The following is a 23799-nucleotide window of genomic DNA, read 5'->3' on the forward strand; positions in this document are numbered from 1 at the left end:
ACTTAAGTTGGGTAATGTCTACGCAAGATGAGTGGCGCGAGTGTACTGCTCTACATAATATAAACGCCTTGAGTGTGGACCAAGTGGGGTGGTTTTTCAAAATAATACAGTGAGCTTCCTCTTGTTTTGAAGATCAAATGTGCAAAATTTCATCAAGATCGGAATAAAATTTTTATGCATGACGCACACACAAAACAAAAAACGGACAATCTTCTTCACATATGTAGGTTAGTTAAAATTAAAGTTACCCAATTTAGACCTATGTAGAGTCTGGTAGACCTATTTTGTTGAAACCGAGTATATACTTTATATAGACCTAAAGAGGAAAACTTTGCAATAAGAAACAATAGTTCAAATTTCGAACATATGGTCAGAAGGTGTGGGTCAGAAGCACAAAATTGAAAACACAAAACTTTATTTAATCACAGCTTTTGTTCAATTATAGATACATTAGGTATGTTTTTGATGCAGGAGAGATGAAAAATGAGCAATGCCTTCGCCGAGAATCGAACCACGGACCTTTCGAATACGCGCCGTAAAGCATGTTGAATATTATCGCGAAGGTTTTGTCGATCAGGATAACACATTATGACGTGTTATCCTTACTTTCAGCCATAGTCCGTATGTTTCCTCCATAGGCACGATCTTTCAGGAATCCCCACAACCCGAAATCACAGGGATTCAAGTCTAGAGAACAAGGAAGCGAAGTAGTCAGAAAACTCTCAAAATTACTCAATCATCTCCAACATGGGCACGAAGCAATGCCTTCACTCGTCCAGCAATGTGAAGTGACGCACAATCTTATATGAATAGAGTAATCTCTAAACATTCTCATTCTTGTAAGGCAGGAATGTCTTGCTGCTGAAGAAGTTCCCACTAGTGGGCACCCGATTGATCACCAGTAACAGAAGGGTAAAATTCATCTTTTTTGTTCATGCCACTATAATTTTGTAAAGAAACGACTAAAAATGCCATTACTACGATATCGAAGACCTCACAGATAACTAAACGCCTTCGCCCTTGTAGGGTTGCGTGAAGCTACGTGGTTATACCGAGTAATAGGCTGTCACTTGCAGCTCTGGAAGGAACCCACAGCTCTGAAGGCTCTGGAAGGCAAGGGAGCACAAATGCGAGGCAAGATAGGATGATTGTTCGCCAGGCCCGAACCACCTCAACGGTAATATTGTCGACTATTCAATACACTGCAGCCACATCTATACCTCCCGTGGTACCTTGCACCATCGCACGGCGCTTGTCCTGAGGCGGGGTTACGCTCACAGAGGCCTTTAAGACGTTTGCCTTTGACCCCACAACATCGGCGGAGTCGTCTGGAGTGCTGTCACAGCCGATCATCATCGCTGCCATCAGACTGCCATCGTATAGTGTTCAGCGATGAATCCCGCTTCACTCTTGTAGCACGTGACTATCGCGTGTGTCTGGAGAAGACGGGGCCAGCGGTCCCAATCAGCCTATGTTTTACAAAGGCATACAGCCATAACCCCTGGTGTGATGGTGAGGGGCGCTATTTCTTATGACATCAGGTCATCTTTAGTCATCCTCCGTACATCTTTAACAGCTCAACGATATGTTGATACGATACTGCGGCCGGTTGCATTACCCTTCATGGCACCTGGGACTATTTTCCAACAAGATAATGCCAGGCCACATACCGCTCGCATATATCTGGACTGTCTCCGTGCGGCTGATACTCTTCCTTGGCGAGCAAGGTCCCCAGATCTTTCGCCGATCGAGCATGTCTGGGGCATGGTAGGCCGCCAGATTAGAGCGCCAGAAAATATCCCAGATTTGGAGCGACAACTGATGAATTCTTGGCAGAATGTGTCGCAGGATCCTCTTAGGAACCTCTATCAACATTAGGAACATTAAAAACCTCTAACCACTCCTTGCCTCGACGAATTCAAACATGCATTGCCGCCAGGGGCGGTTCGACCAACTACTAATTTGAACTTTCAATGGGTGAGTATGAGCAGTGAAGAGGTACTATGACCTTGATTTTTTAATCATTTTATTATCTGTGTATGAGCTATACACACATTTAGTTTCATCAAAAACAACTACTTCTTTCATGATGCTTCATTTTTTTTTTGCAAAAGATTGTAATTAAATCAATAGGAAATTAATGAAGATAATGCCTTATACGTTTAACAACGTAGTTAATTTAATAGATTTCATTATTTAAGCTCTGGAAGCTTTTATTACACCCTATATAAAATTTCATATATGAATTCTGTTTGCAAACCATACAACAAATACATAACTGAATTTAATGCGCTAGCCTCATAAATTTGCTTCGGTGGTCACCAGTTTAAGACCACTGGGGTAAGGGCTTCTTAATTGGGGGGGGGCAACATTTTGAAAGAGACAATATACGCCGCAAAAATAAGAACACAGGGGCAAGTGTGTTTAACTTTGAGTATATGGGTATCTCGGTAACTTGGGAGATATCGGTCAGATGGTTTTGGCGATTAATTTTTGTAGTCAAATTCAGCAAGAAATCGCTAAAAGACGCCAAACCTGGCGACCACTTAGTAACATTTTGGTCCGGTACCTGTATCACAGTAATAGGTGTAATTGAATAAATGTAATTGATCACAATATTAGCTACAACCGTAATTAGACTCTCATATTACCTTCTAGCAATTTCGAGAAACAGAAAGTTCGGCGACTGGGTGAAAATTACATAAGGCCGGAAAGAGCATCTGTTCTCAGTCACTGCTGTTTGCTGTTAGCTCAGCGTGACCTCCAAATACTATCTCCGGTTAGCTTCGCTCTCAACTCAATGCTCTCTGCATTAAGTTGTGTTTAACTTTCTTAGTAGATTGAAGTAAAACTACTGATTGTACTCTGCGATACTGTTAATACCAATAGGAGTATTTGTGTGGAAATGTTTATTTTGATAAAATAAATTTTATCAACCTATCATCGGACCTGTGTGCATTCAATCTATTGCCAATCGGTACTTACGCAACAATATGTACAGGTTGTTTCCATTAAAATATCATCTGTGAAGATATCTCTTCCTGTATGCGTAAGCAGCCCTTGTGGGTTTGTATTAGGTGTCACACTAAAAATATACACATTCGAATCCAGTTGTAGCCATTTGGTGGACGGTATTTTGGTGTTAAGTGCATTCAATTATTCAGTCTAATTGAAATATGTTAATAAACATTTGTTAAAAATTTAAAACCCCTGTGGCAGATTTGCCCGGAAACAAATTTTTGAAATTAGTATTTTAAAGCTTTGTTAGCATGAGACGTTTGGTTCTTACAGAAATACTTTCAGCAACGAATTTTTGTTTTCTAAAGAATTCATTTATTCTTACAATTATTAACTGTGCTCTGACACAACTGTCTTAATTCGTCCTTGCTAAATGTATGAAAAAAGATATATTAATTCTGGGTTGTTTGACAGCGGATAAAATAAATGAAGATAGGACATCATATTTTTATCACCTAGAAGAAGGAAAAAATAACACAAAATAACCAAAACGGGTGGATCCACTTTCAGACACGTCGACCACAAAAGGAAACCATCATCCAGTTCCTCGTTAGCCCGTGCTATATTAAGAAAGTAACTTTATTCTAATGATAGCTTATGACAAACACTTTTTGATTTTGAGGCTACGTTTAAGTTTCCCTTGAAGGGAATTGATCCCAGTCCTGTAACAGCAATAAATTACAACATAATTTTTGCACGAAATCGGTGGTGTACCGGTATTTGTCGGAGGTAAGAGGTTGGAATTGCTCCTTCGAGAATTTTATCGAGGAGAAGGAACTTTTAATGATTTTTTTGTTTTTTTTTGTTTTATGGTATAGAAGCTTAGAATTAAGCGAATAACGTATCAAAATTCGCTTAAATGATTATGTCGTTATTTTATATATGTTTTTAGCATACGTGTTTACTTGCATGCTTACTTACAGGTTTTCAAATTCTAATTAAATAGAGTAAGAACTATGTTTGGATTTAAGTTTAGTATTGTCACCCTATTTTGTGAATTATTTAACGAAAATTGAAGAAAATCCTGTATTTTATCTTGCATTTTCAAAGCAAACACAGCTTTATAAATATTCTTCCACAGCAGAGGGTCGCACTGGAGGTTCACGGAGTCCTTCTGTTAAATTTTTACATAATTTGCGAGTTCCATTGTTCTTTTTGTTTGCAGTTAGAAAGTATTACCCATTAATGTAAACTAAAAATAAATAAATAAATAAATAAATAAAAAGAAAAACCTCTATCTCCCGTTCTATTGGGCCAATTGACGAAATTCAATTTCCATTTTTCATGTCTCGAATGCGCGACTTACCTGGGAAACATTTATGTTATGTTTCCGCCACTCAAGCCTTATAACATATAATAAACCATATATAACAAGCCATATATAACTGTGTAAAGAAATGAGATATATACTGTAGAGTATATATCTCATTTCTTTACACAGAGCAAACAAGCGGATAATACTTCATATACACGATGTGGGATTCTCCCTCTTCCACCTAACAATATTTCATATATTGATTTCATTTATTCTTCATGGTTATCATGGTTTCAAATATTGATTCTAACATTTACCTACTTTTCTGGTTATTCACGCAGTAGTTTTTTTTAATCCCGACTACCATTCTGTTGTATCAAATCATCAAATATTTACGCTTAGGGGGCCCTCCTTTTGGCCAATTCATATCAGGGACATTTCTTTTTCAGTTGGTAAATATTTATAGACACTTTCAAAATGCGATATACAGATATTTAGAGTCCTTAAAAGCCAGAGAAGATGAAGCTTGCCTGATAATTCACCACCATAACAGTAACGTTTTGATATAGGCGGACTGAAGGTGAACGAAACTGCAATAAGTGAACATTTTATTATTTATGCATATTAATAAGTTTAATTTCTTCATTATTAAGCTTCACAAAATTATTTTCTCCAATTAATTCAGCCGTTCACCATGAAATCATTCTCATTTGAGGTAAAATCAACCCAAAAAATCAACTGAAGTAGTTGTTTGCCATATAATCTATTCGAATTTAAAAAGTTTGAAAAACGAGCCGTCGAAAATTAATGAATGAATGTCTCCAATTGAGAGTTTATTTAGATACAATCAATCAAAATTTTGTTTTTGCTTAGTTAAAATTTTCTACGTCATAAAACTAAATTAAATTTAAATTTATCTGAAAAAAAAAAAAAAAAAAAAAAAAAAAAAAACGCGGAAAGTTTTTGACTCGGGGGGTGGCAGAAACGTGAAATTATTTTAACAAGTTACATTTCCTTTAACTCTTTTCCGCCACTCGAAACTGTCTGTTGAATGACAGTAAACCTATTTAATGAGGGGATTTTATTTAAATAGCTCTTCCCTGCTGGTATGCTACATCTATTAAAAACAATTTTGGAAGGAAAGAAAGAAAACTGAGAATTTGTGACGTGCTCTCGCGGAGCATCCCAGGTTACTAATCTGCTCTTGGGATTATTCCTGCTAGTACACACTTTTCTTTTGTCTTTTTAGCTTTATTATTAAGCATAATTTTCTTCTCACTTACGCTACGTAAAAATCAAGAACAAAAACATAAAATATTTAAAAATAACACATCTTTAGAATTCCCAATAGAGGTTGGAGATTCTGATATATTTTTTAACATTCGCTATATTACTCCATTAAAAACTACCCGCCTAAACGAGTTATGATAAAAAAAGAAGTTAAGTATGTATAATTATTTTAATCAGTCCTGCTAGTGTATATCAAGTATTTTATTGTATCAGGTAAAAATACCTAATATTTCTAATTAAATATCTCATGACTGCAATGAATTTTTATTTAAATCAACACATTAAAAACTATAAAAAATATTTTTAAGAATTGCCTTTATTGCTTTTTAGTCACTTGATTTGCTACTGAATAATGGAAAGGTTAAATTTGAAATTCAAATATCTTACGCTTTACTGAATGGCAATGCGCTCGTGCGTGGAGATAATAATTATTTTATTTGAGGCAGTGGCAATACACCTCTTTTAAATAGACAAATTTGTAGATTATAACTGAAAGAATATCATTTTCATTTTTATCATTCATCATTTTACGCGATCGTTATAATCGCAACGTATTTGGAAAAATTTCGGTATGATAAAGAAAAATAAGAATTCTCCGCCTTTGTGTGGAAATACCGAAGAAATGGATCTTAGCTAATAAAAATTACATATTTTGGAACTATTCGATTTCGTATAAATATTTATATAAAACGCTGTAAAACCTTTCCTGAAATGAATTCTAATTTCGTGCTTGCTCAATTAGAATTCTAATTCAAGGTAAAACTCAATTTTAAAACATTTGTTATCAATGACACACTGTTTTTAATACAAATCTCATTAAACTTATGGAAAATGTAAATAAGACTGATGCATAAATATCGAAAATGCTTCAGATAATGAATAAAGACGTTTTAATTTTTAATTTTGCTTATATATGTAAAACTGCTTACCATTTAGAGGACTGTAATTCTGTATTTCTCCATTATAATGCCGATATCGATCATCTGTAAACTGAGAGCTATGCATGTTCTGTAAATAAATTAAAATTGCATTATGAAAAATACCGCATACGTTAAATATTAAATAATTCATAGGAGATAATAATCATTATATCAAATATGTATATGCAGTTAAATAACTATGAAATCAAAAGCAGATAGGAATTATAGTCAGAGGCAAATAAGCTTCGCTGTGAATTAATTGGATCCTACGTGGAAAACAAATGTTATTTATTGCAGAAAAATGAAAAAAAAAATCACTATTAGAAATCATCAGTGTGAAACAAAACTGTCTACAAAAAGAAAAAAAATCTGAAATTCAGAGTTTTAATATCGCACCAGACGATTTGTTAACAATTTTTATCCTATTGCCGAGCTAATACCGTCTCGAAGATGTATCTAGAAGTAATGAGCCCACACTCTACCACTCCTGCTAGCACAACTTTTCGTTTTTTTTTTTTTTTTTTTTTTTTTTTTTTTTTTTCAGCTTTATTATTAAAATTATTTTTCTTCACATGTACAGCCCATTAAAATCAACTCAAAATCAGATTTTTTTTTAAAGCAGCATGTGATTAGAATCCCTTAAATAGTGTTAAGTGTCAGCATACACTTTTCTATTATTTTCGTTTCAGTCCTTTCTCAGTTTATTATATCAACATTCAGTTTTCTTAGTAAGATGACTTAGTAATTGACTCTTTTGTCTTTTTTATTACTAACTTTTTGCGTTTTAACTGTGTTTATTATAAACCACATTTTTCGCCCTTTCGTCATATAAAATTCTGCAGCAGAATTGTAAAATACAGTAACATATCTTTAGAATTAAATTCCAGATTAAATCTGGGTCCACCAGCGGCCGAGCGGTAAAATCGCTGAACACTGGTAGTTCGGTCCGAGGTTCGAATCCCGCGAACGGGCTGGCTGCATGGGCGTTTTCGTGGTTTTCCCCATGTGTAACGTGTATACGAGCCAGTTTCCCTTAGAAAGTCCTCCACGAAGGCATCCCTCCTCTTAGGCAGATAGCCCTCGAGGCTTTGCCATAATCACACACAAACAAACAAACCAGATTAAATCTGAGAGATCTTAGGCTTTACTGGATGCAGCACACTGGCGCGCGCACCATAAAGGTATTTTATTTCCAGCAATGGCAATTTATTGCTTTCAAATAGCAGAGTTTGTTAATTAGAATAGAAAGATGCTACATTTTGCCGGAGGGCAACAGTCTGGCGCTGGAGATAAAAATGTGTTATTTCGAAACGTTTTGCCATCGCTCGCTTTCAAATCGTTGAGTCTTTTAACCATAAATTCATCCAGATTGTATAAAATGTGAAATAAATAAGAAACAAATTAGAAATTAAAAATCCGAGCTTTCAGGTACACATGATCGGGTGGAAGACTACGTGTAAATTCGATAGCTCTGGGTGTCGTTGTTTTTCCACAGTGTGAGTAACATATATACATACACACATACAGATTCTTCATTATTTAATATTTTAAAATAATACATGACGATAACATTTGGTGGCAACAGTTTGAAAAGTGATTCGAACACAAGATTTTAACTCCGAGACTAATAGCGCCAGTGGTGCTAAACAGGAAAATGGGTAGGAGATTACCAATGACAGTAGATGGTATCTGCTGTATGATCTCTGTCAAAAAAATATATAAATTTTGGGTAGACATTTTTAAGGTGCCTTTTAGTTAATGATGTTATTCATGTTTTCTCGTAAATATTGTTCCACCTTAGTTTCGTCATTCCTAATGATATTTATTCTCCCGTTTTCCACAATGTGTTCTTTTCGTTTTGAATAATGACTTAATTTATACTAATCAAATGAATTTACTAGGCAGATTAAATTACTCGAAAATATAAGTAAAATATTAAAAATAGTTTTCTGCTTCTTATAATATGGATTATTTTCATTCCCATATTTTTAAGGGAAAGGGGGCGGACCGCCAAAGCCTCTTATCTGGAACGACGTAGAAGAACTTTAACAAAGTTAAACTATATATAGGAATATAGAGAAGAAAGAAGCTAAAAAGTGGTCTGCATTGAAAATGTGAAAGTTTTTACAATTCGGAAGTCAAATAACAAAAATCAGCGTTATATTTTCAAATTTTCGCAGGGCTAGTTTCGATGGTTTTTACCGAACCACCATCCTCAGCTGCAAAACCGCAAATGATTCCTTCTTTCCTAATGATTCATTCACGCTGATTTTTGTTGTTTGACTTCCGAATTGTATTTATTCGGCGTGTTATTGTGTCTTAATTGTGAAAGTTTATTCTGCAAATACATTTCAAAGAATCAGTCTCTAACTTATATGTGGCTCTAAAAGGTTTTTTGGCAGTGTGTGTTTCAGTTGCTTCCCTGTGAGAGAATCTTTTCAAAGCTGAAGTTATATGTTGATTAAGGATGAGCCAAGTGAGACTTAACGGTTTCGCAACCCTACCCTTTAAAAATACAACCGCTAAAATTATTAATTTTGATGAAACTACAGTGCAGAAGTCGAAGCTCGCACGAAACAGATATTGATGAAACTATAAAAAAATTTACAGAGGGTCGAAGGTCGGAAAAAAAAAAAAAAAAAAAAAAAAAAAAAAAAAAAAAAACGGTTTTAGCTTTTTTTACTGAGATTATTTTTTAATAGTCACAAATGCAGATTAATTAATTTTGAAATATATGCTTGTTCGCTAGACGCAAGTTGTTTTTTTTAGTCTTAATTTTTTTTTTAAATTTTCCAAATAATTTTAATTATATAAATGTTAATTATATATTTGCGTTGACATTTTGCATGGTGACAGTTCCAAAAAGGTGGGTGGTCCAGGCAAAATTCCGCCCATTGCGTCGATAGCTGAAGGTCTGCCACTAGCTAGAAACGCATGAATCACAGCTGGTGACTTATATAGTTCAAGAAAAAATTCCCTCAAGGTTTTTAAGGATGTTATTATTGTCTGATGTCGCAGGAAAATTTCTTTACCTTGCAGTATAGTACTACCATAATTTTACATTGACGGCCAAATGAAATAAAATGTACCTTTTTACTGTTTCCCCCTTTCACATTGGGAAAGCTTTACTTATGGATTTTGCACATGTTTTGGATCATGCACTTTTACGCGTTTTCTTATTTAACAAAAAATTAATGAGGTTACTATTAAACAATAAAAAGAAACTATTCATTAAGAAGATTGATTTTCAGCATTGAAATTTTATGGAAAGAATATTCCTAACAAATTCCTACAGAAAAAAGTACTGTAAGATGAAATAAATTATACGTTATATTTTCTCTGAAGTCAAAAAAATCAAAATATCAGATGGCTACGCAACTTTAGTAATTAAACAGATTCGTAATATTATTTACTGACAGAAGGGAATAATGAAATCCATAAAAGCCTGTTTATGCTAGCCTGACTTTGAGCCCAAGAAACGCGAATGAACTTGGCTGCTTCGTTTGACGAAACAAAAGGCACTCATTACCAAGGAGGTTAGAATAGAAGGAGGGAAGGTTCAACTCAAACGGTGAAGCTTGGCGGCCATGTTCCTGTTATCGCTGTGACTTGTGCAAGGAAGTCTGTAATTGCAATATTTTTTTCTTTTCTTTTTGAAGCATGTTAGTTTGTGTTGTATATGGATGCACAAATAGATTTTCGAAAATGATTCCCTGGATTACTTATCACGCGTAAGTATTGATTTTCTTTTTTTTCTTTTTTTTTTTTTTTTTTTTGTGTAATTTGATAACTATGGTAAAAAATATCACAATGTCATGCTGTTTTCTTTTCAGATGTGAAAAAAAGGACTTAAAAATAATCAAAATATGTTAAATACATTTTAATGTTTCTGTTTATAGCTGGTATCTTTGTTCCTTAATATACAATGATGTATGCTAGGATTTAAACTGTATAATTTGAACGTTTTAGGTAATTCGTTTGATAATTTTCATGAAAAGTAGGATACCAATTGTTACTATTTTTATGAATTATAAAGGTTTAAATAAAGTAATACTTTTCTTTATGTATTACTTAATATTCATTTTTAAGTTTTTTGAACTGTTAAGAATATAATTTGTGCATTTGATCAAGATAAACTAACTTTTCTGTTGTTCAAATTTTTTTTTTGCATAAATTTACAAGTTTGTGGACAATATAGCGATAAAAGTAAGTAAAATATTTACACAACTGAACATGTGGAAAGATGTGTCCAAAAATATAGGTATAGACATATTTCTGTAATTCAGCTTAATGCAAGGCAATTTCTTTGAGATTCATAAATATGAAACGCGCATAAGCTGAAATCACTGAATTCACATAAATCTGTTTTATTTTATTAATATTTATATTCTTGTTGTTATAAGGTTGTTGGTTGTGAAAACAATCTATTTAAAACTTTCATTTAAAATAAAAATGCAACCTGTGACTAATTTTTTAGATAATTATCTGCTATTAATTTCAGGTTAAATATATTTTAAATGATTCTTTAAGAAATTATAATATTGTGAATAAATCAGAAATATCACTTCTTAAAGGAAAAAACTGGAAAGTACACCCAACAGGTTGCTAATAAAACCTAAACAAATTCTTGAAATATGCAGAAACATTATTTTTAAAGGCTTTAATGTTATGCACATGCATTTAGATTTCGAAATATTTCTTAATGATTTTCTGTATGTAATAAATTACGGATATACATCTTTGTAACTTTAAAACAAAAAACTAACAATAGCGAAGTATTTCATTATAAATTTTACATATTTTTAGTGGAAAATACATGCACGGAGCAGCTTAACATACGTTTCACTGCCGTAATGCAATATTTTGAAGTTACAAACATGGACGCCGCGTGTTCCATGGAGTTTCATTCCCCGATAGTGGAGGAAACTGCGAACTCTCCCTCCTGCTATTCTAACCTCCTTGCTCATTACTCCCTCCAACCTATATACGTCTGCCTGTATGCGTGGGACCATTTTACGTCTACTGATAACTCTTATCTCAATTTTCCGAAAAATTTGTTTTCCCATATTTAAGCTTCCTACATTCATAGAAAGAATTGATTTTTTTTCATAAAACTGGAACACCATAAGTGGTGCTTTACAAGAAGACTATAACAATCTTTAATGAAAAACCGTAAAGTAAAAGTGGTCAATCAAGTAAAAGTGGTACTTTACTTGATACCTATAACAGTTTTTAATAAAAAATTAAATTAAAATATTACTTTTCACGCTGCCCAACTAGGATAGTGGTTAGCGACGCTGACTGCTGTACCTATGGGCGCGAGTTCGAATCCCGGAGAAGAAATGGATGTTTACACGTGTATAGTGTTCGTGCGGCATAGCGATTTAAAACACGTGGCGAGTTGAAACTCTTCTCAAGAGATTTCTGGTAGAGAAAGCGGAATGGTAGACCTTCGAACCGCCTCCAGGGGTGTTCTCCCTAAAAATTGGGACGGAAGCTTAACAGTTAGCTAGGTTTAACAATACCTCAAGTACCTGCGGTACTATGGAGGTGCTGGCCTAGCTTCTACCTGTACTTGCTGATAGCGGTAGTAGTTAATATTGCGATGTTGTCAAAAAAGGTGTTGATAATTCTGTGTGTACGCCTTCAGTTCCAGCTAAAAAAGTTTAGTTAAGACCAAAAGGAGAGTTAAGGATAATCTCAGCAAAGACGGATTTGTCTCTTCTAATAAAACGTCCACCTCAATAAAATGTTGATGTTAGTAATGCAAATAGATTTAGTGTTTTAAAGATAATGCTAATGTTTATGAAAATGAGGTTGATTGTAGTAATGACTCAAACTGTACCTGCTCCTTCTCCGAAGAGAATGAAACTGATAGCGATAATCCCGCCGATTAAGTTTAACGAGTTCGTAAAGAAACTGCGCAGTGAAACTATATATTCACAGCAAAAATTTCAGGAGAATTTCTTAAGATCTTTTCCATAGACAGTGATCATCGTAGATCACTGACTAGACATTTTGAAGAAAATGGAATTAGCATTATCACAGTAGAGCTACTGTGAAACCAGTTAAAGTCGTTCTTAGAGGCCTTTCTTCAGACTGCCCACCCGAAGAAATTAAGAAGGAACTGTTAGAAGAAGTTTCTAAGGTAATCAAGGTACGTCCGATGTACAGATTTAGAACTAGAGCCCCCATGTTACTTTTTCAGGTTCATCTTGTTAATGAGCCTGCATCCAAGCGTATCTGTGAGATTAAGCAATTCCGATATTTCTGTGGATGCTTACAGATTTAAAAGCAGTGAGGCCCAGTGCCACAACTGCCGGTATTTTTACCACTATTCAGAACTGTGTTAGTTATCCCTTCGATGTGCAAAGTGCTCTTTACCGCAGTCCCAAAATCAAATCTCATATGTTTATATACTAACATAAAAATCAAAAATTCCATTGCAACGATCTCCGAAACATCAACTGTACTGTATTTACATAATCCAATATTCTAATGAGTATACTCAGCATTTTGTGTTATATCATGTAACTTTACCTAATTGTATGTTATTATCTTCTTATATTTAAATGTTACAACTTCGGTGCATAACTCCAGTGTTACTTAGGATAAAAAACATAGCCAATTCCAGTTTTTTATACTCTAGCTGGATAGTGTATTGGGGCAATACCTGTTTGATTCTGTAATGAAGTCTTTGGTCCCCATGCACTTTTACCTGTTTACCACATAAAAATCAGGTGGATTCAAAACCTTAGTGCTGTAATTGTGGACAGTCACATGCTGCGAACTTTAAGAAATGCTCGAAAAATTCAGTTTATCTCAAGAAAAAATTCTGTAACAAGGAAAATGACTCGCCAGCTGACATTCTCAACCACGCGATGAGCCTTGTTGCCAGAAAACTGCATAAGTACCTTGGAGCCTCCTATCAGGAACACAATTAGTCATTTTAATAAAAATGCTAAAACTTCGCAAAATTTATAAAATAGCTCGAAAACCTCTTTCTAAAGGTCCACCCAAGGAGGAAAGTTCAAGACACTGGAAATTCGCTGAGCAGAATTCTTTGTACAGAATTGAGACCCAAAATAACTCCGAAAGCGTCTTTCGTGCTGTTAATGGTTTCGTTGAAACAATCAAAGAAGTTATTGACATTTTTTTGCAGTTTTAGATTATGTATATTGTCAGAGCATTCTCCGAATCAAATTAGAAATGTTCATGAGCCTATTGATAAATTATTCGTTGTGCTTGATATTTTTGAGAAAATCTTTAGTGGGAATTCTCCCACTAACAGAAGAAATGAATCCCACTTTCTCGTCTAGTTTATATCCTATGTTTATTAAAATTTTTCCTGTACGTAGTTTATTGGACGCTTATTTGTGTGTTTATTTTCGGTTGCTTTGCTTGGTGTTTTTCGTGAAGATCGGTTTCAGGTATTGTATTGCATTCTGAATCTTGAGTGCGTTTTATACTGCTGATTGTAATTTTTGCTTTATTTTTGTTTAATGTTGTAGGTAATTTTTGGCCTAATGTTGTATTCAGGAACTTGGTTTCAGTATTGCACTCTATATTCGGTATTTTATTTTTAGGATGTGATTTTCAGACTTTGAACTGCAGTTTGCATTTAGTTTCGCTTTTTTTCATATTTATGCTACATGCTTTAATATATTTCGCCTTTATTGTTGTTTCTATGCACTTTCTGCTCATCTTGTCGTAACTCGCTCAGCTTGTTTTGGGACTATTACTTCGAAAGAATTTCAGTTGCACCAGTGTTTTAGTTATGACATCTAAGTTTAATATCCTGTTAACCCCACTCGCGTCCCATAACCCTTACTCACCGTATTTTAGCTTTGAGTGATATTTTCGAAGTGGACAAATTTCTCGACGGAGATAAGTTCATCGAGAACCAGTTACTCATTCGCAGTGAAACCACCCTCACCCTCCACTCTTTCCCTACCGTCAAAATCTCGAGAGGATTTCGACTCTCCGTGTATATTGAGTGCTCCCCTGCTGCACAAACACTATCCGCTTATGAACATTCATACCGTCTATGGGATTCGAACACAAGCCCTTCAGTACCGCAATCAGAATCTCTAAACACTAACCATCTGGACGAAACTGACAGGGAACAGTGTAGCTATCTCAATGACCAGTCAGGCGCTCGCATCAGGAGATTCAAATATCGTCAAGAGAAGTGGAAGCGTGCTTTTTGCGTTTCTCTTCAATGCAAGAGCCCTAACTGAATCCTTAAGCCATTTATGACCTTAAGGATATTGAGACATCTCGACGCCGAGCTTCGTATCCGTGCTCATTGCTTTTAACTTTCCATCCTGCTATTAGCTAGTCCTTTCAATGACCAAACATTGAAAAAAGTTTCTGATTTTTAGTTTGCACAACTTCAGTAAACTTTTAATTTTCTCTTGGATTCCTGAGGCAAGTTTTCCCAAAACTATGAAATTTGAAAGATAAATCTATTTGAGCAAATTAAAAAGTAGGTGAAAATAAAATTTAAGTAATGATAATTATTGTAATTTTTCTGTTTAAAAAACTGTTAAATGGGAAGAGAGAATAAAGATTAAGGTTGTAAGATTTCATTCAAAATAACCAGTTATTTTTTCAAACTAATTCTTATCTAGTTTGTTGCTGGCCCTCACCAAAATACATATCAGGGAGAAGTTTAAAAGCCCATGTAGCTATAATTTAGTTGGCCTTCAATGGCGGCTAGGCTACAACGTTTAGCAGCAACTTGCCCACCAGTTTTCTAGCCTATTGGTAAAATGGGTTGACTGTAGATTTAATGAGAGAAAGTTTTGCTTAATTAGTAGTTTGTTAAGATTTAGGAGCATATTTGAAAAGTTGCCCGGTTAGAACTAAACGTACTTAACTTTCAATTCATTCACATGTTTGTTAGATTGAACTCCCCACAAATTACTGTACAGTTCATTTTAGCTATGACGGCAAAAACTGGTCTAGAAGCCAGTTTTAATAAGGCTTTGTAATTAGACAAGGATTTGTTTAAGCCAGCCTTATAATGTAAATCTTTCTTTTTGAGACTTATGGAATCTTTACGTTTCCGCTGCATTGAATCTTTCTTGATATGTAGGTGATTAATGGACTATCATGGATCAAAATTCTTGAGGAAAAAATATCTGAAATTACCGCAAGGAACTCCAAATTCTCTCTGCAAGAACTGCAACACAACAACTCTTCACCTTTTGCAACACATTTTTGTTATTATTATCTCAAGAATTCATCTTTTCATATCCATTGGAATTCAATTTAATAGGGTTTTGATACAGGCCTGCTTTTTCATATACAGTAAAATATCTGTACAAAGAAATAAAGACTGTTTGTGTTAGGAGTAAGCGTAGGAAAGAGGATTACTTCGAGACGAAAATTCAGTGTTTAATATCACCAATTCTGGTTGTTTTTCTGACACTTGCGCAATATCTATCGCCATAGAATTCGGGAATTGAATTTTTCCTCTTTCACATCATTGCCCTCCCTAAAATTAGTACAATCACGAACTATTCGCAGAAAATACTTCTTCTTGAGACATTTTTTTTCATTTAAAATGTCTTTAATTTCTATCAAGCATTTCGGAAAGCCTTACTGGTGTAATAGTATACCGTTTTAATATTTTTGTTAGACATTTTAGTATGTAGCGTGATTAATATTATGAACCGAAGCAAGGGTATCTTCATTTTACATAGTTTCAATACAAATGAATGTCTACTGAATAAATCTAGAGTACCTAAATAAATCTATGTTAATAATAAAATTTTTCATACACAGTATTTTATAAATAAATCTAAAACAAGGAAATAATTTCTTAATTGTTTAAACTTTCAGGTTTAATTGCAAATAAATATTTGAATTATATTTGTTACCGTATTTCTCTCTTTATTTAATTAATTTTGCCGTTCAAAAATTGAGACGAAAAAATCTTATGAGAAATTTAATTTCCGAAGAGTGTAGTTAAAGAATGTAACAAATGAAAAGTAGTCATAGATAAAATACCACTAACTATCTCAATATTACTTCTTTAAAAGAAACCAAAATTCTGATAGGAATACATAGTAATATTAGCATTACTATATCTGATGGAAAATGAGCCTATATCTGACATTAATAAGACGGAGACGTCATAGCCCCAAGGGCAACACACGTAAATGAGCCTTGACTGCTGTTCCCAAAAGGGAACTGGAGAAAGCAAGAGAACGAAAGACCCAAATTTCGGAATATCGAACGCATCAGCAGTAGATAATACTACAATGAGTTTGAACGCAAATAATAGAAGTAATGTGAAATCGGATATTTGGAATGTTTCTTAAGTGTAAGACCACCTGCCACGTCTGGGTAAATGAAAAATCTGAACAAAATGCATTTCAAATAATAAACGCAAGGGAAAATAAACTGGATGAAATGGCAACACTGCAAAGGAAATATGGTATTTACTGGATACTTCTGTTTGACAAATATTTGGAAAAAGATTTCATTGACTATTGATATACTTTGGAAATAATGCTCACAATAGTTTAGACAATAAACGAGCTCGGAATTAGAAATTTGCGGATGAAATTTTACAGCTTCAGCTATCTTTCTATCGCTGTAAGTCTGCAATATTTACCTCCAATTGGCGATGATACGGAATTGTTTACAATTTACTTTGCAGGCTATTAAAAATATTATATATGGTAAATATTGAAAAGTAATCTTTTCATGAATTCCTAAACCAACATTCTCAAAGAAATAAGCTGATTCTCTGCGATGAACAGTTAAAAATTTTAAATCCTGTAAGCATAAACGTTGCATAGAATTTAAATACATTTAATAGCATTTAAAACACATAATTAATTTTGTTAAAACATTGTTGCAGTTCTCGATCACCTTTCAACGCGCGCTCGACACCTGCTGATCAAATTCAAACAATTCAAAAGTTTGAAAGCAAAACATTAGCAAGACAGAATGCGATTCGGAAAATAATCGTATGTAACTCTTTCCATGTTATAATTTAAGTAATTGAAATCTCTTTCACACAATTGGAAAAATTAAATTTCATAGTTTAGTGGCTTACAACTAAAATGTACACAAACTGACATCACTAACTTATCGTAAATACAAATACCGTATTTCCTCCCGTACTCATCACCCCAAGTTAGTGCAAGTTAGTGTTCTTTTTAGTGCAAGGTTCTGCAAACTAAAATATTCGCATTATTTCCTCCTTTTTCTATTGCCTGTAGTTATTTCTTTTGTGGGCTAGTCTACTGGTAAATAGCATTCCCTTAAAATAGTGATTTTTATTCACTGTATTCAATTTGTTATAACGTCTCATAGACTTGGGTAGCATGAACTAACGAGACATAGAAGCCTAAAGAATTATCCTCAAGTCTTAAGTATTAACAAGTCCAAAGAAGGATATAAAGAACCCTTTATTCATTCAATATAAATTTACGGATGGCCCTACTTCGGCGTACACAAAAGCCAACACTTCTAGCTTAACTGAAAGAGGTAACGATGAACTTAAAAACTGAATATAGTAAGTTTAACCTAACGGCTCGCAAGATAATGCAACGCACAGGAAGGCTCTGACTCGTTAAAAAAGTCGGCATAAACAAGCTTAATAACTGGAAGTACTCAACGCCAAAGAAATCTAACCGCTAATAATTCAAGATAGCAATGTGGCCTTAAGCAGGCATAACACGCTATAAAATTTCTTTCCCTTAAATACCCCTTCTTTCTTAATCATTTAAATACACGCGTTTCACATTGTCATGAAACGTAGGCACTTAGCTATATTACGAACTTAAAATAAATTTCGTGTTTCAATAAATCGATTAAATACGAATTTATTTAACAAAGGGAGCTTAACACCTTTTCAACGGGACTTTTTCTAAAATAGTTTATTTTTTAAAATGTACAGTTTATTTTTCTTTGATTTTTGGACACGTTAAACTTTCATCCTTGAGACTGCTTTTACAAAAAGAATTTTGGAAAAATGATAATATTTTGTATTTTTAAAGAATTTTTTAAATGAAGCTTCCGAGTACACTTCTCACATCTCACACCTTTAAAAATGTGATTTTGGCAACAATTTTCCTGTCTTATTGTTGTTGACAGATTTTTGATGAAATCGCATCCTTTTGAATAGTTTCATTCTTTTAGAAATATGGGTTTGGCAACAATTTTTCATCGTATTTCTTATGTCACTGTTTTTAAGAGATTGGCATATTTCATTGTCATTTATATATATATATATATGATACAATTTTATTGTAATTTTGATATAGATAATAACCTTTTTTTATGAATTTGTTTTGCAGAGTAAAATTCTACAGTTTTTAAATTTAACGTTTGATGTTTCCCTCCTCCCATTTTCCCGGTACATTTAAAAGCCAGACGAAGGCTGGCAGCGAAGCTGCTAGTTAAATAATAAAATATAATTATAAATTAAATTGTTTTATTCCCCGTGCAGTGCAGCGCGAGAAAATTAAAAATACAAGAGCACGAGAAAATTAAAAATACAAGCTAAGCGAGAAAATTAAAAATACAAGAGCACGTGCATTTAACATTAAAAATATATATATATATATCTTTTTGATTTCGAATTCTCCAGAAAATTCTCGTGCATTTAAAAAGCTTATATAAGCGGCATGAAAACCTCTCAATTAGTTATTGAAGAAAGAGGATTTCATCCTTATGGGCAAAGAAAAGAAAAGTAAAGCGAAAAAGGCGAAAAATATGTAAGATACGGAAAGCGAACAACCAAGTAAGAAGAAAGATGTTAAACCTGGTAAGGAAAAAAGAGACATTCAAACACCGAATGGAGAAGTTACTGATGAACAGACACCAGAAGATTTATCAATGGGAAATGATGAGGACATCCCAAAATTCAAGTCATTTTCAGAAGAAGAAATCCGGTACCAGATTGCGAAATTTGGATTTGACGTAATTTGCAATTACTTTCATAAAAGAACTAAGGGTGAGATGGATGTAGAGACATTCACAAAAAAATTTTATCCAGGGCAGATAACTGAAAGAGGAACAGACAGCAGGGAACAAGAATGGATTTCTCCTAAGAAAACCGCGAAAGTATCAGAAAACGAAGCTCCAATGGAAGTTACGAAGGAAAATCGATTTGAGCAACTAAGTGAAGTAGAAGGTATGGAAGAAGAAGGAGGAGCCGAAAAAGAGGAAACTCCACCGCCAATAATTTTCCAGCAAAGCGAAGTGGATTGGCCTAAAATTCATGAAATCCTTATCAATACCTGCAGTGAAGAATTCGAAGCCGATATGAAAATGAAACTACTATATGTTAATTTAAAGTCAGACGATTACAGAAAAGCAACTCTGGTTTTGCAGAAAAGAAATATATCATTTCATACTTTCCAATTACTCAGCGAAAACCCTATTAAGGTTTTTCTTAAGGGCCTCCCATCGACGATGAAGGAAGAAATAATCCAGGCAGATCTGGAGAGAAGGAAATTCCCGATAAGTAAAGTCAAGCAGTTTTCCAGACGAAGAGGAGACGCTATCGAGAAACTTCCGATTTTCCTGTTGGAGCTGAAGAAAACGAAGGAAGGACGTGCAATTCATGGACTCAACAATATGTTAAGTGTTAATATCAAGATCGAGACGTTTGCCCCGAAAAAACGCGTAATTCAATGCTATAGATGTCAAGAATATGGACATTCACAACATCTTTGCTCAAATCCTGAGCGATGCTCCAAGTGTGGACAGCACCATAGAAGTAAAGAATGCCCTCTAAAGCCAGAAGAAAAACCTAAGTGCATCTTCTGCTCACTACCTCATGTAAGTTCATACAGGAGTTGCCCCTTGTACAACAAGCGATATGAAGCAAAGAAGCAGCAGGCGAAGCCAGCAGCTAAGATCCCTACGCCGGCAGATTTTCCGAAATTCATCGAAACAGAGGAAGACAGCAGTAAAACCCAGATGAAACCTCTCTACAGTGATAGAGTAAAGAAAAAATTGGAAAACCCACCCACAGAGTACAAGGATATCATAAACTGGTTCCAAGACGCTAAAATCAAAAAATTTCTGAACAGTATGGTTGAGCGCGTTGAGAAGATCCGCGCTGCAAAAACCACGGCTGAAAAGTTTACTGCCGGGTTCAAAGCAGCCATGACACTGATGAGATTTGCTGAAAGTGAAGAGTAATCACCAGCTTAGAAGCATTTGAGGGAATTTCACTATGTTTACGATTTCTTTTCACTTTTTCAACACACAAGTTCCTCTGTTTACAGCAGCAGAGCTCGGGGTCAGTACTTGGGTGGGTGACCACCCACGTGACTGGCCTCGACGTATCATCTTTCTTCAACTAGTGAAGATACATCACAGCTTGTACGGCGGCCAGATGCTTGAACCCTCTTCTCCAAAGTCTACTTGACCAACTCACGTGCATTAGCACATGTTCCTGCTTCACCTTTGTCGGTGCGGTGTAAATCACCTTAATTTTTGATTCTTCCCAACACCTTAAGGCATATCTCCAACAGAGACGGTTAAAGTAGCAGAGGCTACTAAATACCGCCTAACCATTCACTCGATTTCGATTTCTCAATTAGTTAGTTGTTTTATCAGTTTTGTTTAGAAAACTGAGGTTGTTTACTGTAGCGAATTCGTGGATTAGCTTTCTTTAGGTTTCTCTGTTTTGAATTAAGTTCTGTTGAACGTTTTTAGTAGTTTAAAAGAAAACTACTGTGAGATATTGAAATATTGTACGAATATCTGAGGGAATTTAAGCATTTTTTTGTTTTATTTGTTGTGATAATAATAAATTTTATTCATTTTTCATCGGACTTGTGCATTCAATTCATAACGAACCCGTACGCCCGCAACAATACATACTTAGAGTTGACTGTACACGTATGTATACTGTATATATACTGTCAACTCCCGATTAACCGAGTCATATCTAAAAATAGTTTCTTTTTTATTGTGAAATGATAGAAAACTTTCTATGACAAACTACCAGATTAAAGTCAAATTTCTATGGGAAATACTACAAAACGAACAAGAAAATATATACATTAACAGCAGTGATAGTAGATCATATCCCGGTATTTAGGAATATTTTTATGCACAACAGTATATAATATAAGTGAGCATAATCTGAAATACATAAATATTGTTAAATCAACCTGTAGAGTCGTTAGTGTTTCTGATGCAGGAGATGTGAAAAATGTGCAGTGCCGTCGCCTCTATATGGAGGATATCTTTATTATAAATATAAACTTATAATATTTTCATGAGTCGGAATATTTTTCAGAATTGAATTCAGGTGAAGATTTTCAAAACTCTTTTGTTTAGATCATGTATGTAAAATATTGGGAAAATATTTTGCTTTCTCATACGGATTATTTGTTTCGTTGTAAAATATGCATTTATCTGTAAAGGACAAAACAATGAATACTAAATATTTGGTAGGTTTCATTTAGGAAATACTAGTGAAATATGTTTTCCTCAGTGTTTCAATCCAGCGGGGTTTATATTTTCCCTTTCCCCTCAGAAAGCATTGTTTCAAGTGGCTGGCGTGCTAATCATAATTTTTACTTCAGTATTTCGTTTTCAACGAGATGCTTCGGAATCGTCTGCGCTCCTTTTACACTTCGGATATAAAAACAGCGAAGTAGAGACAGACGACCCTCCTCACCTGTTGCCTGCGATGACAGACGTTTGTGGTTCCGCAAGGCGACAACTAATGCCGCCTCCTGTCTACGATTCTGTAAACGAAATTCACTTTTTTCTCCCTTCTCCCTCCTCTCATTCTACACTCTGGAGAAAGCTGTGAAATTCACTGGCTGAGGGAATGTCTAAATTATAAGATTCTTTGCGCAAAGTAAATATTCCAGTAACAGAAATATCCAGTTTTTTTTTTTTTTTTTTTTTTTTTTTTTTTTTAATTTATATGAATTTTTTTAGCATCAGTGGTGCTGTTAGTCTCGAAACTCACTTTTGTGTCCGAACAGCTTTTCAGATTGTTGTTACCAAATTATTAAAAAAATATTAAATAATGAAGAATCTGTATATACGATACTCGTCTGTATATCTGGTTCTCGGTTTGCGGTAAAATGACAGCGCCTACAGCTACCCAAATTTTTTAATACACTACTCCACCCGAACATAAGCACCTCGAAGCCCGAATTTTGAATTTCGAATTTTTTAAAATTTATTTCACATTTTATACAAATTTAATGAGTTTTTGTTTAACACATTAAGCGATTTAAAAGGGACAAATGACAGCATTGTTCGAAATAAAACACTTTTTTTATCTTCGGCGCGGCAGACTTTCAATTTTAATCCAATTTTAATCCACTGGCTATTTGAAAGCAATATGTTGCCATTACCTCAAACAGAATACTTATCTCCACGCACTACCGTGTCGTTCAATAAGCCTTTTAATAAGACGTAAGATACTTAGTTTTCAAATTTAATCTTCCTGTTAGTAAGCAGCAAACGAAATGATTGAAAAGTAATAAATTTAATATTAAATAAATTAATATATACATTTTCAGCTTTTCAGTCGGATTGATTTAAATAAAACTGCATTTAAATCAGGAAATGTCTGATTAGAAATAAAAGTTCTTATGAAATGATACTGGCTGAACTCATTAAAATCCATAAAGTATTTTTTATGAATTCCATTAAATTCAACTTTGATAATGCGATAAAAAATCATAAAGGGCCCTAAAGAGAGGGAATCGAAAACGAATATGAATGTGGTAGTTTAAGTTCGGATATTTTTGAATGAATAAGTTAGTATGAAATATTTTTGTTAAAAGCACATCTTGCGGTGTAATTGCCAAGTAATTGAACCAATTAATTAATCAATGATTTGTTTGGGACAAATTTAATATTTTAACTTGTTTATATATTACTCCCTTGAAGAAAAATATACTACCGGGAGAGACAAAAATAGGGTTACATATTTGAAATAAATACAGTGTATAACGGTATATTGTAGAGGGAAAGGTGAATGACAATTACATTTTCCACTTGATTTGATTACGAGTCACGGGTCCGAACTTAAATCACTAGCCACGAATTGAATAAATATGCAGCAAATTAAATTGACAAATGGATGTTTGAATTCATATCCGCGCAGACTGCAAATGTTCTCGGTTTAGAATGATGAGAAGCAATCTGAACCATTGTTGAACGATTAGGTATTTACCGGAACAAGACACACAAAAAATTAGGGATGCTCTTCCTGGGATTCGAACTCTCAACTTCCAAATGCTAGCAGAACTTTCTTTCAATTAACCACGAAACCGCGTGACCAAGAAAGAGAAAATTTCTTAT

General features: G+C 34.2%; 1 protein-coding gene across 2 annotated transcripts in view; it reads right to left on the bottom strand.

Annotated features, from left to right (window-relative positions):
- LOC118200847 (uncharacterized) overlaps nt 1-23799 on the bottom strand; it is a 188841-nt gene that overhangs the window by 41399 nt on the left and 123643 nt on the right. For both annotated transcript variants that reach the window (XM_035372836.2, XM_035372828.2), the window contains one exon: nt 6493-6571. In XM_035372836.2, coding sequence (XP_035228727.1) covers nt 6493-6571 — 79 coding nt within the window. The remainder of the gene's footprint in view (nt 1-6492; nt 6572-23799) is intronic.

The sequence above is a fragment of the Stegodyphus dumicola genome, chromosome 10 (assembly GCF_044657685.1).
Source record: "Stegodyphus dumicola isolate Sdum_Otavi_A_Nest chromosome 10, ASM4465768v1".
NCBI lineage: Eukaryota > Metazoa > Arthropoda > Arachnida > Araneae > Eresidae > Stegodyphus > Stegodyphus dumicola.